The 13,353-nt window shown below is 50.3% G+C and overlaps 1 protein-coding gene across 1 annotated transcript; it reads right to left on the bottom strand.

Annotated features, from left to right (window-relative positions):
- Positions 1–367: 367 nt before the first annotated feature.
- Positions 368–12,502, bottom strand: BUB1 (BUB1 mitotic checkpoint serine/threonine kinase). The gene is made up of 25 exons (XM_027905257.1): positions 12,463–12,502; positions 12,293–12,352; positions 11,815–11,959; positions 11,388–11,584; positions 10,796–10,836; positions 10,437–10,531; positions 10,144–10,193; positions 9,848–10,041; positions 9,469–9,617; positions 8,816–9,123; positions 8,072–8,127; positions 7,435–7,572; positions 6,568–6,657; positions 6,175–6,265; positions 5,730–5,805; positions 4,925–5,105; positions 4,376–4,454; positions 3,709–3,920; positions 3,144–3,284; positions 2,441–2,556; positions 1,639–1,800; positions 1,379–1,536; positions 1,115–1,292; positions 820–926; positions 368–660 (listed from the first exon to the last, which is right to left on the bottom strand). Exons 1-25 carry the CDS (start codon positions 12,477–12,479, stop codon positions 465–467), a joined length of 3,237 nt encoding a protein of 1,078 aa, XP_027761058.1. The 5' UTR covers positions 12,480–12,502; the 3' UTR covers positions 368–464.
- Positions 12,503–13,353: the final 851 nt, after the last annotated feature.

Genomic DNA, 13,353 nt, shown 5'->3' with positions numbered 1-13,353 from the left:
CCTTCTTCTCCCCCCAGCGTTGTGCTAATAAAATATTCCTTTTAAAGGAACGCTTTCCTGGCACTTTCCTGGTGTGTTTTCCCAGTATTTTGCCACGGCAAAGGCAAAAAAGAGGCCCTTTCCTTTTGGTTTTCCCCTCGAGCCCTAATAATGACATTGTGGGAGGTCAGGAGTGAAGGTGTCCAGGGTGAGTTCAGTCCTGTCCAACCTAAATCTGACCTGCAAACCTCCATTTCTTCCATCCTAAGAATGGGCAGAGCAGGAGGAGCCTCAACCCACAGCCTCCCAAACCTGGGCGAGCTCAACAACCCATTTTAGTGCATTTTGTCCTCTAAAAGCACAGAGAGATGCAAGTCATCATTGCTGAAGTCAACCCCAAAACCATTTATTTAAAATCAAGTCATCACAAAAACATCTCAAGGCCATAAAACACCGAGCCCTCGATAACTGTGCAAAATAAACACTTATTTTCGCGAGTGCTTGTTTTCGATGAGCAACACAACGAGTCTGTTCCGAAGGAACTTTATTTCCTTTTTGTAGGACTTGCAAAATAAGTCCTCCATCTTCTGGCGCAGGGCTCCGAGCGAGGGCAGGCTGTGGCAGCTGGGGATGTTTAGCAGGGTCTCAAAGAACTCCTTCCACAGCTCAGCGTTAACAAGCCTGCAAAAAGAACACCGAAAAAAAAAAAGCTAAATTCAAGCTGCTAAAATATGAATTTAGCTCCCCGGTCAGAGCTGCGATGGAATCAACAAACCAGACCAGGATTAACCATGGGTCTTTCTAAGGCAAAGGTTTGGGGAAAGGGTTTTTGGCACTGACCTCCTGAAGGTTCCCTCGGGCTTCCAGACCCCGTTTTCATTCTTCACTCGCATGTAGGACCCGAAGATCATGCAGTAAACCGTGGCTGCAATGCCAAAGTAGTCTGTCTGCACAAAGAACACACCAAGCTTCATGTTAAAAATATACCCAGACCACCAAAAAAGAGCTCAAAACCCCCTGTGGGGACAAGCTCTGCCAAAGGAGAGCCCGGGAGTGTGTTTGGAGGTACAACTCCGGCAGTAAAGTCTAATATTCCCGGACTCATCTTGGCAGGAGGCTCCAGGGAATCCCTCACCTGGTAGTTCCACGGTTTCTGCGTCAGCATCTCGATGCACTGGAACCCGGAGGTTTCACACCGGGCGGTGAACGCTGTTCTCTCGGGGAAGAGCGTCATGTCGATGCTCTGGCCGAAGTCAATGAGGGTCAAGCCGTGAGAGAGACCGTCTATGTCGCAGGTGTCGTTGTCCAGGAACCTGCAACAAGCACGACAAGAGCCCGGCACGTGAGCCGAGGCTCCAGTACCACGACAGGGCGTCTCCCGTGGGTGGGAAGCACTCGCCTTTCCCCGAGGATGAAGTTGTCGGGTTTGATGTCCCCGTGAATGATGTGGCAGCTGTGCAGCTCCTCCACCATACGAAGGATTTTCACAGCAAAGTAGATCACGAGGGCCTGAGGCATCACCTTCTCGGGGATCTTCTTGTAAAGGTTTATGGCGTTCTGGAAAACCCAAAGGACACACAGGGGGACAACTTGGTATGGATTAAAAAGGTCTGAGGTGATGGACAGAGACCCTCCAGAGCAGAGGCTGATGCCACTTACCAGCAGCGTTCCGTAGTTGTGGAGTTCACCCACCAAAATGCTCCCATTTCGGAAGAAGTGAGCAGAATAAAAGTGGGCGTAGAGGTGGTGCAGGCTGGGGTCGAGCCTTTCCACCAGCTGGTTTGCGATGTAGAACTCCCAAGGGTTGGCAGGTTTCTGGACCTGGAAGCAAGGAGTGGATTTACTGGGAAAATCTGTGAGCAGTAAAAGCAGAAGTTCCTCTCAGGCTGGGTTTTTTAGTGGGAGATTTGGCGTCTTCCCTTCTCAAACAAAGACGTATCATGCAATCATGGAATCCCAGGCTGGTTTGGGTCAGAAGGGACCTTAAAGATGATCCTATTCCAACCTGCCACAGGCAGGGACACCTTCCACTAGCCCAGGTTGCTCCAAGCCCCATCCAACCTGGCTTTGGGCACTTCCAGGGATGGGGCAGCCACAGCTTCTCTGGGAAAACTGTGCCAAGGCCTCACCTCCCCCTCACAGAAATGAACCTCAGGTCAATAACTCGGTGATTAATCCCCTCAAATCAGGAATCCAATTCCATGCCACACTTCCATTCTGGCTACACACTTTGGTGTATCCCTTGTGCTCAAAAGAAAACGTGATTCACCTTTTATCCCAAAAAAGTCTCACATAAGGTGTTAACACAAAGCAGGTTTTTTGCTGAAAGCCTTATGTTGATGAGAGGATGCATAAGAAGGTCCCAAGGACAGATCTGAATTGGAAAGGTTGGGGGAAGGTGTCACTGCTGTAAGACTTCAGAATTATCCCAGGAGAGCATTCCTGGCCCAGTCCCACTGACCTTGAACACGACTTTCTGATTGTTCCGAGGGTTACTGGCATCCAGGAGGGAAGCTTGATAGACTTGGGCAAAAGCTCCCTCTCCGACCAAGCAATCCACATGGAATGAGCTGGAACCTTAAAGAGGTGAACAACATCAGCTCCTGCTTGCAAACTCTGGGAAGAGAACCACTACTCAGGGAAAAAAAAAGAGAGCACCAGCCTATACAAATTATTTAAGCCCAGAGCTGTTTTTTTTTTCCCTACAAGTCATCCCTTCCACAGGAGAAAGCCTGGACTCACTCTTGAAACCAGGAGTGCCACATGCTAAAAAACCAGAGTTTCTATTTCGGTCTGACCCCCTGGAAGCGATCAAATTCCAAAGGCCGTGTCCTCAAAAGTAAACACCAATGTTTGAGTCCCACAGGGGTGTTGCAATCGCCGTCCCTACGGCTTTTGTTGACACGGGACCGCTGCTGTTCCATCCAGGGCTTGAGAGCTGTGTCCCAGATAGTGAGGAAAACAAGGAAAATGATCCCTCAGAGTCCCTCACCCAAAAGGCTTCTGCTACAAGAAACAAACCAACCCCTGGTCTAACCCCAAAGGTGAAGTTGGGATAATCTGGAAGGTATCTGGATGTACACACAAGGAAGCTGAATTCCAGAAGTTTTCCCAGGAAAACACTGAGAAATGCTTGAAAACGGGATATCTGGAGGAGCTCTTACCCAGTGGAAGCTGAGCCTTCAGCGTGATCAGTGGAAGAGCAAATTTCCACTCAAAGTAGTTGGTGTAGGTGTGGAGAGGTTTGGGAAGCTCCGACAAGAACCTGGCAATCAGTTCCTTATCCCAAGGGTTCTCCACAAGGACTTCATGGAAGAAAAAGAGAAGTATTTAAGCCATAAAGGTCATTTCAAAGAGGTCACACAAGGTTACACTTGAAAGAGCACCACTGATTCAAAGGAAATATCATAAAACATAAACCCCAAGAGGACTAAAAATTAAATATCCCCCAATTTGGACATTCCAGGTTGTTTACACCTGTTAAAGAAGCCGGAATTTCCCAAAGCATTTGGGCCTCGATGAGCACAGAACCTGTAAGTACTTCCAAGTATTCCTGCACTCTGGAATATCTTGGGCATCGTCCAACACAGGTACAACCCTCAGCTGTCCCTCCTCACATCCCTTGCAGGTGAGCAGCGACATCCTCCGAGGAGCCTCGGGATCGCTCACTGCAGGGCCCCCTGCTCCAACCTTGGAACACAGAGTAAAAAAACAGGGAATGCTCTGTGCCTGCAGCTCTCACGCTCCGGGCTGCGCCCCCTCCACGCAGCTTCTCCTGGGAAGTTCTGTCCAGCCCAGCACAGGAAGGTTCAGCTCTGCTCGTGGTGCTCTGCTCGTGTAACCGTTGGGAAGCGGCTGCCACGATTCCCTGGATCCCATTCCCGTGTTTCAGGGCGTTTCCTTGAGGCTCCCTTTGTCCCGTGGGGTGTTCGAGAGCAGGGCTAGGGGATTGAAACCAAAATATCGTTAACTGACCCTTCTGCCGTGGGGGTTTGGCACCTTCAGGAAGCAAAAACCTGTCAAATGCCCACACTCACAACCCTGGCCAACACTGAGATGAATAAAATGGTATTTTCCTAAGAAAACAAGATTTGGGCAAGTCCCATTCCCCAATACCTCATTATTTTCAAGTTCATCCACCAGTAGGGAAGAAAGCAGTGGATTTTTTGATACGGTAATTTTTAATTTAAACGTGGCAAAACTGAAATCCTGGAAGCATTTTGGGGGCGTTGTCACCCAACCCAGGTTCATTTATCCCCAGAGTGCTGAGAAGTGCCCTAAGCAGAGCCAGGCTCACGCAGATACACCAGATTCCTTGGAAAACTTGCACTGGGAGCAGCCAGAGCAGCCCAGCTCTGCTCAGGATGACCTGAAATGCCAGCAGGCCACGACATACCTTAATTTCTTGGGTTTGGTCTGTTTGTGCCCTTCTCCAGAAAACTCCAAGTCCATTTGTGGCAGGTCATCCCCGCAGGCTGAGCACAGGGAGCAGCAACAAGAGCAAATCAGCGTTTGTCTCCCCCAGACCCAGGAACATTTAGGGAATTCCCACCCACAGGTCCCCACAAAAACTAGAACTCCACAGGCCTAATTTAAAATATGGGAGCAAAGATCGGGGCTGGATTTCTCCAGGGAGTGTATTCCAAGACTAAAGAGGGGCAGAGCAGCACAGAGGTGGTGCTGGGATTCAGCCAGTGTTTGGATCTGCACGACCCCTTGGAATGGCTGGACACACCCACTGTCTTATCCCTTAAGTCTCTTTTCCCTCCAATTAGAAATCCTTGGAGAGCTGATGTGCTGGGCCAGCCTCCAGCTGGTTTTCCCACAGGGAACGTGGGCTCAGGAGTGGCAGCAGTGGGAGCCACCCTTGGGTGGGATTTGGCCAAAACTGGAGTCACGAAGCACCGAATTCAATGCCCTCATCCCAAAATATTCCTTATTTTACCTCTGTCTTCCACAGGCTGTAGGGAACAGGCTGCCAGGTAACTAAAGGGTGTTGAGACGAGCTGGGCAGCTCGTGCAAAGTCTCTGGTGTTGTTTGGACTGGCAGCCAGGGTTTTGTTGCTGCACTGGACATTCCACACCGTGTAATCATCCCTCAGGAATTCCGTGGTCCCCGTTTCTTCCTACACAGGAGAAAAGAGATAAAGATCTAAAATCAAACCAGCAGATTATCTGCACTGTAACCTCCAGCAGCCTCTGGCAATAATGGTGAGTCAGCTTGAGATGTTAGAAAAATAAAGAACTATTGGGAAAATGCAGGAATGGCAACAATAACCTACATCCCAAAGGTTTCCATAGCTTTGGACCAGACCTGAGTGTTGGCAATAATCTGCAGCAGGACACAAAAAATTGCCACAAGAGCCTGGAAGAGCCAATCTCACCATCCAGGGATCACTCATATCCAAGCAGACTGGGGTTTTGTGCATCTCCTTGGCTGTGGAATCTGCGAGGCTGGAAGATGAAAGGCCTCTTCCTGCCCCCCAAGCTGATGGATTCACGTAGGAACTGCAGCTGGACTCATTCCAGGGGTGGAGGCCTCCACTATCAAGCTCCCAGAAGTTTTATGAGAATTAACAATCAAACAAAGCTCATCCCGTTGGCAGGGAATGGGAAAGGGCATCCAGACTCCAGCTGGGCATCGTTCCCAAGAATATTGTGGGACTGGGAGAGGACAGAGGTAAAATCTGATGGCCCCTACAACTGCATAACCCACTTCCACAGCTCATCCTTGCAGGATCACCACTCACTTCTGCTGCACAGTCAGTCAAGGGACGTTGTCCAAGACTTCTGGGCTCCTCTGCCTTGTTCTTGTGCTCTGAGATCCTGAAAAACAGGGATTTTAGAAATCCTCTGCCCAGGAGCTTTCCCAGGCACCCTGACCGAAGCACACTTGCTTGGTTTAACTTCAATTTTCTTATATTTCTTTTTCAAGAGTCCCATTTGCAGCTACCTAGAGAAGCTGCAGCAGCTCCAAGAAACAAATTCCCCAGAAAATGAAACTGTCCAAACAGGGAAGTTGGGCAATTCCAGGACAGCAACTACAGCTTTTCTCATGCCCCTCTCCACACAGCCCCTACCAACTGTATCTAAGCCACTCCTGACACAGCCATGGCAAAGTGCTCTGGAATGGAATCAATCCCGCCTGGAATTTTTCACGAGCTGAGCTCAGCTGTTCCGTTTCCCCCTCCTTACCTGCTGTTCTCCTTTTCACTGTCATCCTGAAAGATGGAAAATGCAGGAGTGACAGGGACAACAATGTTAGTTTTCAAACACCCATCAGGCTCTGAAAAATAAGAGATAACAAATGTTATCTTCACCCAATAAAGATTATTTAAACAGCCCCGTTTCCCTCCCCTCCCCAGGTCCCTCCACCTGCAGAATTCCCGCTCAAAATCCCCTTTCCCATAAATGCTTGGGAATCAGATTTTTCCAGCCCAAAGCCAGCTGGGAAATCTCTCTGTGCTCACTCCTGTGAAACCTTGTGTTTCAGCCTGGCCTAACTCTTACGACAAGGACCCCACGGGAGGTGGAAAACGGGAAATCAAGGATGGAACGTCATGGATTGGGAAAAGAAATAGCACACACCATTTTTCCTGAAAAAGGCTTCCAGTTCTTCGGTGCTGTTTTCCAGGGGTTCAGGCAAGATGGGTGTTTGAAACATATCCATGAGAAAGCCTAACAAATGAAGCAAAATGGAAGGGAAAATGAGGGGGAAATAAGGAAAAATAAATCAATACTTTTTTGAAAAGTAAATAAAAAAACACCCTACAGGAATAACACTTGCAGAAAAAGGAAATTTTCAGAGCCTCATCCACAGTGTAGTATTCAAATCAAATGCCAATTATAACAGTCTTAAAAGGTAATTAATTGTAATGGTCTCATCATTTATCAAATGCCAGTGACAATTATTCCTCCCTGATGCATTGAAACCCCCTGGACAACTGAACAGACACAGGGAGGTCCAGTTTGGCCACCACACACCTTCCAAGGTCTCCCAAGGGGGCAAATTCTCCTTTAATTTCCTGGGTATTTGGAAAACTAATGAATGCCACAAGTTTTTGGGGTTTACTTTCCTTTCTAGAGAGATTTAATTCAGCTCAACATCAACCAGAGCTGACAGCTTCCAGATTAGCCTGCTGCCTGCAAACAGGAGTCCCTGACAGCAGTGACAAGAGGAGCTCAGAGTACACACAGTCCCAAAGCAGACTGGCAGTGACTTATCTGGGAAATTATGGGATGTGGGTGCTGGGATGCTGTTAAAGCATCTACTTCTGGCCCAAAGTTCTGGGTCATCCAAATCCCCTCCGAGGGTTAACAACTTAATATTTTCCTCGCTGACTGAATGGTGCACTTGCCCATCACTACAGAACTTCCTTGGCTAGTGGAGCACCCAGATTTCCAGGCCAGATCCCACTGACTCCAGAGGGAGCAGAGTGTTATTCCAGATCTTACCCAAGGCTTCCTTGGTGTGCACAGTGGGCGACGGCTGCACCTTGAAGGGCGTCGCCTGCGTCCCTCCTCCCAGAGAGGTGTTTGGGGTGGCCTGGGAAACATTGCCAGAGGCAAAGGAACAATTTCCACCTCTGGAGGCTGGAAAAGAAAACGGAGAGGTCGTTCCTGAAGGAGCCTGGGGTTGTTCATGGACATTCCAGCAACGAGAAAAATGTTAGTGGGGGGAAGTAAACAAGGCGAGCAGCGGGATGACGGCGCAGGGTTTTGGGAGGGAATTTTGGCTTGTTCGGGGATCTGCATGGCAGATTCCCAGGGGAGACCGCCCTGAGGGACAAGAGGAATCTCTGGGTGGCCTCTGAGGAATCTGTCTGCAATTCACAGGAATGGTCTGATCTATCCCAGCAAGGACAAACAGGGATCTCCCGACCGCACTGGAAAAGGGACTGCAAGGGAGGTGGGAACAGGGGCTGGATTCATGGAAGGGATAGAGAGACCTTGCCCAGACACACAGGGATGGAGTCAGGGAAGTCAAAATGTTTTGCTAGGGTTGGAACCAGTGTCCACATGCAATTATTGATGCCCAGCCAGGAACAGTCACACCAACAGCATCACTGCCCATCCGAACTGTGCTCCTCACCTTCCTTCCCATCCACAGCAGGAGTTAATCCAGTGGGTCTGTTGCTGAGGTGCCTTCAGAGGAAAGAGTAGGCACATTAGCTTGGAATAAAAACTATTTATATCCCATTTTAATCCCTATTTAAATGAACTGGGAAGTCCTTTAGAATATTATGAAATATCAATCCCTGAAGGACCCTCCTACAGCTGACAGTACACATAAAACCTGGAAGGCAGCAGAGTCCTTTAGAAAGGTTAAAATGCATTAAGCAGTTTTTTGGACACAGTTTGCCTCCAAGGAATTCCATGATACGAGTGAATAACTGGTTCCAACTTGGTCAAGCCCACTCAGCCACCTTCCATTTGCCAAGCTGGGTTTCTCCCTCTGCCCCCCAATTCTGTGTCCTCTGCTGGCCCAATCCCACAGCAGAAGTGCAGGAGAAAAACACCAACACTTTTTATCCTTCTCTAGAGACCTCTGAGTGGGACCTGCAGGAACAAAGCATTCGTAGTGTTTATTCCAGGTGTGCCAGGGACAGCCAGGCAGTTACACACCGAAATTGCTCTCATCAAAAATAACCAAAGCAGGTTGAAGGAATTAAACACTGTAATGAGGACTAAGTTTGCTCTATGCCTAACAAATACCAGTTTCCACAGGCAATTTCAGGTGGGTGTTGTTTCTTTTTTCGCAGAAGGGGTAGAAAGGCTCCTTTTTAGTTAATTCTCAGCTGGTGGACACAAATTGAAGGGGCCTGTTCATACTCACTGTTGCAGAGCTGACTGGGGCTGTGCCCGTTCCTGAGCTGAGACAGCACTGAAGGGAGGGTGTAGCAAACTCTTCTGGAGCTCCCCAAGCTCTGGCTGAGCTGTGGCTGTGTCCTTTTCCTCCCTTCCTTCCCACAGGGAGACCGATGTGAGCCGGCGGCCGAGGGGCTTCGCTGGCAGCAGGGTGGGAGCAGGGGCTGGGCAAACACTGGGCTGGGGCTGCTCTGGCCCCTTGGGCACATCTGGGGCTGGACCAGCTGCCATGCGGTTCCCTGGCAGGGGTGTGCTGGGCCTGGCACACAGGGGCACCTGTAGGGATGAGAAAGGACACTCAAACATCCAACAAAGTCCAGCTGAGAAGTGTCCCTGGACACCCAAGCACCCCCCAAGCACAGCCACTGCCATTGTCCCTTTAGTTCTGCACGACTAGAACAGCTTTTCACACTTTGGAGAACTTTCTAAAACCGAATTCTAGAGATGCAAACCCAAACTTTGGGGTGTAACCATTAAAATCTGAGTATTCCAAGTTGCTGCAAGTATCTGTATTAGCATTGCAGCCAGAACTTCCAGATTTGGTGAACAATCCACTCTGGTTCCTAAAGCACGGTCAAATTTTGCGGGACAAAATCCATGCCCATCCCAGGACACACTCACCACCCTCTGGACTGCTTCAGCTGCTGGTTCCAGCCTGGTTTCCTCTAGGCTTTTGCTGAGCTGGGTGAGCTCTTCCAGCTTCTTCTGCAGGGCCTGGAGTTCCAGCATAGCCGACTCCTTTTTCCTCAGGGAGTCCCTCTCCTCTTCCTCTGAGGATTAAACAACGATATTCAACAGAACAATTAATCCTGGGCCTCTCCATGTGGCTGCACTTCAAATTTAGATATATTTGGTCTGCACCACAGTAATTAGCACTGCTAATTGCTCACTGCTTTCCTCAGGAGAACTACCAGGGCAACCTGGCCTCAAAAAAGACAGACCCAGGGGACGAGCTGAAGCAGGAAGGAGTTGTTTGGATAGGTGGAAAAAAGAGGGGTACCCAGTTCCTGCTGCCTCCTGAGGCGCTTGTATCTCCTGAAGTATCTCTGGGCCCTCAGCTCCTCGAAGGAGAGCTCGGAGCCCTCGCACAGCAGCAGGTTCTTGTCGTACATCGGGACCTGCTCACACTCAGCAGCGCCAGCAGAAGGGGGCTTGGGAAGGACCTCGGATTTGGAGATGTAGGTGATGTACCTCCTGGGAGGAAAAAAGCGGGAGAGGGTCAGGTTTGCTGGATTTATCCTCGGAGTGAGCTCATTTTCATAGGATGTGGCTTTAAAAACCCACCCAAACACTTACACTTCTTCTTTTCCGGTAGCACAGGACTGGGCATCAGCAGCATCAGGACCCTAAAGCAGAGCAGGGGGGAGAAAACATCAAACTAAAAGAGAAAATAAAATCCAAGCAGCACGACTGGCAGAGAATCCGCTGATAACATCATTCCTTCCAAGAATAATGAGGCATTCCTATGGAGATGTGGTGCAGCAGGAAAACATCAGGGACAGCTTTAAGCCACACCACACTCCTGTATTTTATCTTTCCTTTTCACTCAAGCCCATCAATCCAAAGTGCCCAAATTCTTCATGATTTACCTGAATTTTGCAGGGATTAACATTCGACTCCTCTTTTAGAGGAGCCATTTGATTCACAGTATTGGAGGTCTGGAGTGGTTTTACAACAGCAGCACCTGGGACAGAAAGCATAACATAAATATTTGTACTCACTAATGAGCAGAAATCATTTGCTCATTGGTGCATTTTTATTGACTTGAAGCACTGGAAAATTAGTAACTTGTTTTGAATACAGTCTGCCTAAGAATTTTTAATATGGTCAGGAAAACAGGGGGAAAATGAAGCAGAAAAAATTGTTTTCTTCAATGGCAAAACTCACTGATGGAGGTAAAAGATTCATTTAGTGGAGTTACGACTCAGACAGGTGTTTTCAGCCTCACCTTGCAAGGGATGACTCCGAGGATCAGAACTCTGCAACCAGCTAAATTGCAAAAAAAAAAAAAAAAAAGCAAGTTATTACCATGAAATCCTCTGCCTCCCTCTCCTCCCACCTCCCAGGAAACCTTGGACCTCCTGGTGCAATCATGCCCTGAAATGCAACAGGAAAACTCAGGATTTTTATTGTGTGTGGACATCTCCTGTTCCCTCCACGGCTGCAAAACTAAAACCGCTGCAAAGGGCAGCAGGAAAATAAAACAGGATGTTTACTTTGAATTTTATATTACATTTTATGTGGTTTCTTGCCTTTGGCTCCTCCCAGTTAAATACTGAAAACTCCAGGACTCTGAGCTCAGGGATTTGCTTTCTGGGCACTATTTCACTGAGGATACCCTGGGGCAGTTTTTCTCAGCAAACCTTCCAAACCCCCCAGCAAATACTGAACAGCAGAGAAGCGTTTCATTAAACATTTAGCAAAAACCACCATCAATCTGCCTTTGCTCCAGCAGAGAAAATAACGAGCCACGGGCCACGTCCGGTTAATTAGGAGTAATAATGAGCATTATAAGTGAGGAAGAGATGCCCTGGAGTTACCAGTGGAGCTGCTGCAGGTTCTCCCGGGGCTGGGCCTGGTTGTGGAGCCCTTTCTGGAGCACAGCCCCTGCCCCCTGCACGTTGCCTTCACTCGCCAGCTGCTGAGCCCAAGCCACGTAGAAATCCGAGGACTGTGCTCCGATTCCCTGCCCGTGCAGGTACTCAAAGTACTGGCCAGGGGAAGAGATGAACTCTGCCTGCACGGGAGGAGGTGCACAAGCCATAAGAACTCGCAAAAAAAACTATCCAAGGCAAAACCCCCCCCCCACACACTGTCCCTTCAGCAAGACTCACTTTCTGCAGGGAATTTGAATTCAGTGCCCTTCCCCAAAGGCTCCCTCTCCTCCCACGGCTCTTTGCAGCCCCAGAACTGCTCTGTTAATACTTTAGGACAGTTTAATTCCCCAAAAAATGTAGGTTTACCCACCAGCTTGACGCAGTACTTGATGAACCGCGGGTCCTGCTGGTACCTCGTGTCGCCCAGGAACATCTTCACCAGCTCCTCCAGGAGCCTGGGCCACAGGGACTGCTTCTCCTGGAGCGGGAGACATCCTTCTGCCCACTGAGCGTACCTGGAAACGTGCCGGGGTCAGCACCGAGCCAGGGAACCACCCGAGACAGGGATGGGGCAGCTCCGGAGCCAGGGATGGGGCGATCCCTGAGCAGGGGATGGGGCAATTCCTGAGTCAAGGATGGGGCAATTCCTGAGCCAGGGATGGGGCGATCCCTGAGCAGGGGATGGGGCGATCCCTGAGCCAGGGATGGGGCGATTCCTGAGCAGGGGATGGGGCAATTCCTGAGCCAGGGTTGGGGTGATCCCCGAGCCGGGGCAATTCCTGAGCGGGGGAACCTCCGGAATCAGGGATGGGGCAACATCTGGACACCCGAACCGGCCCCGCGCTCACCTGTCCCAGGGCTCCAGCGGGTCTGGCCCTCGATAATTCCGGATCTGAGCCTCGTAGCTCCTGCAGGAAAAAGGGCAGGTCGGGTTGGGATCGCGGCAGAGCCCCGGGGGGGGCCGAGCCCCGCGATCCCCCGTGGATCCCGATCCCATCGGCGCCGCCGTCCCGCTCACCGCCCGCTCGCGGCCATCGCGCTCCAACCGCTCCCGCGATTCAAACTGGCCGCGCAACGCCCCCCCATTGGCTGCCCCGATCCGCGCACCGCTCTCCCATTGGTCACCGCGAGGATCGCCCCGCCCCCAAATCGTCGGTGCCGCGGTCCCATTGGCTGGATCGTCTGTCAATCGCGCAGGGTCTCCAAGAGACTCCCCCCTCCGGCGTGAAGTCCGAAACATGAAATAAGACTAAAAATTAAAATAAGACACGGAAAATAAAATAAAAAAAACCCCACATAAATAAAAATTAAAAAAAGAGAGAATAATAACGCGCCGAAAAGAACTACAGCGAAATGAAAAGAAAAAAAAAAGAGAAAAGAAATAAAGCATTTTTTTTTTAAAGGGGATAAAAAGGGGGTAAAAGAGACTGCACTGAAAAAAAATATAAAGAAGCCAGTGAGTCCTCCAAGACCATCGAGACTGAGCCGGAACCACAGAGTCCGAGCCCGGAAGTGTCTGCTCATCCCTCCCCCCCCCCCCCAACATGGAGGCATCCCGGTGGGAGCCCCTCGGCCGCTGCTGCTGCGATAGAGACTCGCCCTGGGAGCTCCTCTGCCACCAGAACTCTGCGTGTTCGCACCGGTGAGAGCGGCACTGGGGCTCCCCGGGAGGAGCTGGGGGGTGCTGCGCGGGGAGGGGCAGGCACGGAGCTTCTCCTGCCCCGATTGCCCGCGAGGGTCCGTGGGTGCCACGCGGGGAGGCGGATCCTGATGGAGAGCTGATCTGGAGAGCGTGGTCTGCAGCCCACAGTGTTCGGCAGGACCAGAGGGAGCCAGGATGGATTCTCCTGGTCGGCTGGGCCAGCACTCGCTGTTGTGAGTTCCCCTCTCTCAGAGATAATTAAAATAT

Source organism: Empidonax traillii, unplaced genomic scaffold (genome assembly GCF_003031625.1).
Source record: "Empidonax traillii isolate 1590-97213 ecotype Southwest subspecies unplaced genomic scaffold, ASM303162v1 scaffold1134:size187968, whole genome shotgun sequence".
In the NCBI taxonomy this organism is placed as follows: domain Eukaryota; kingdom Metazoa; phylum Chordata; class Aves; order Passeriformes; family Tyrannidae; genus Empidonax; species Empidonax traillii.
The sequence above is the reverse complement of the archived record's forward strand: the minus strand, read 5'-3'. Positions and strand labels throughout refer to the sequence as shown.

Excerpts from the sequence above, each read along its gene's own strand:
- BUB1 (XM_027905257.1), bottom strand. Across the intron at positions 5,806-6,174 it reads AGTGAAAAGGAGAACAGCAG|GATCTCAGAGCACAAGAACA; the intron begins GTAAGGAGGGGG and ends CCTGTTTTTCAG. Across the intron at positions 5,106-5,729 it reads TGACTGACTGTGCAGCAGAA|GAAGAAACGGGGACCACGGA; the intron begins GTGAGTGGTGAT and ends TCTCCTGTGTAG.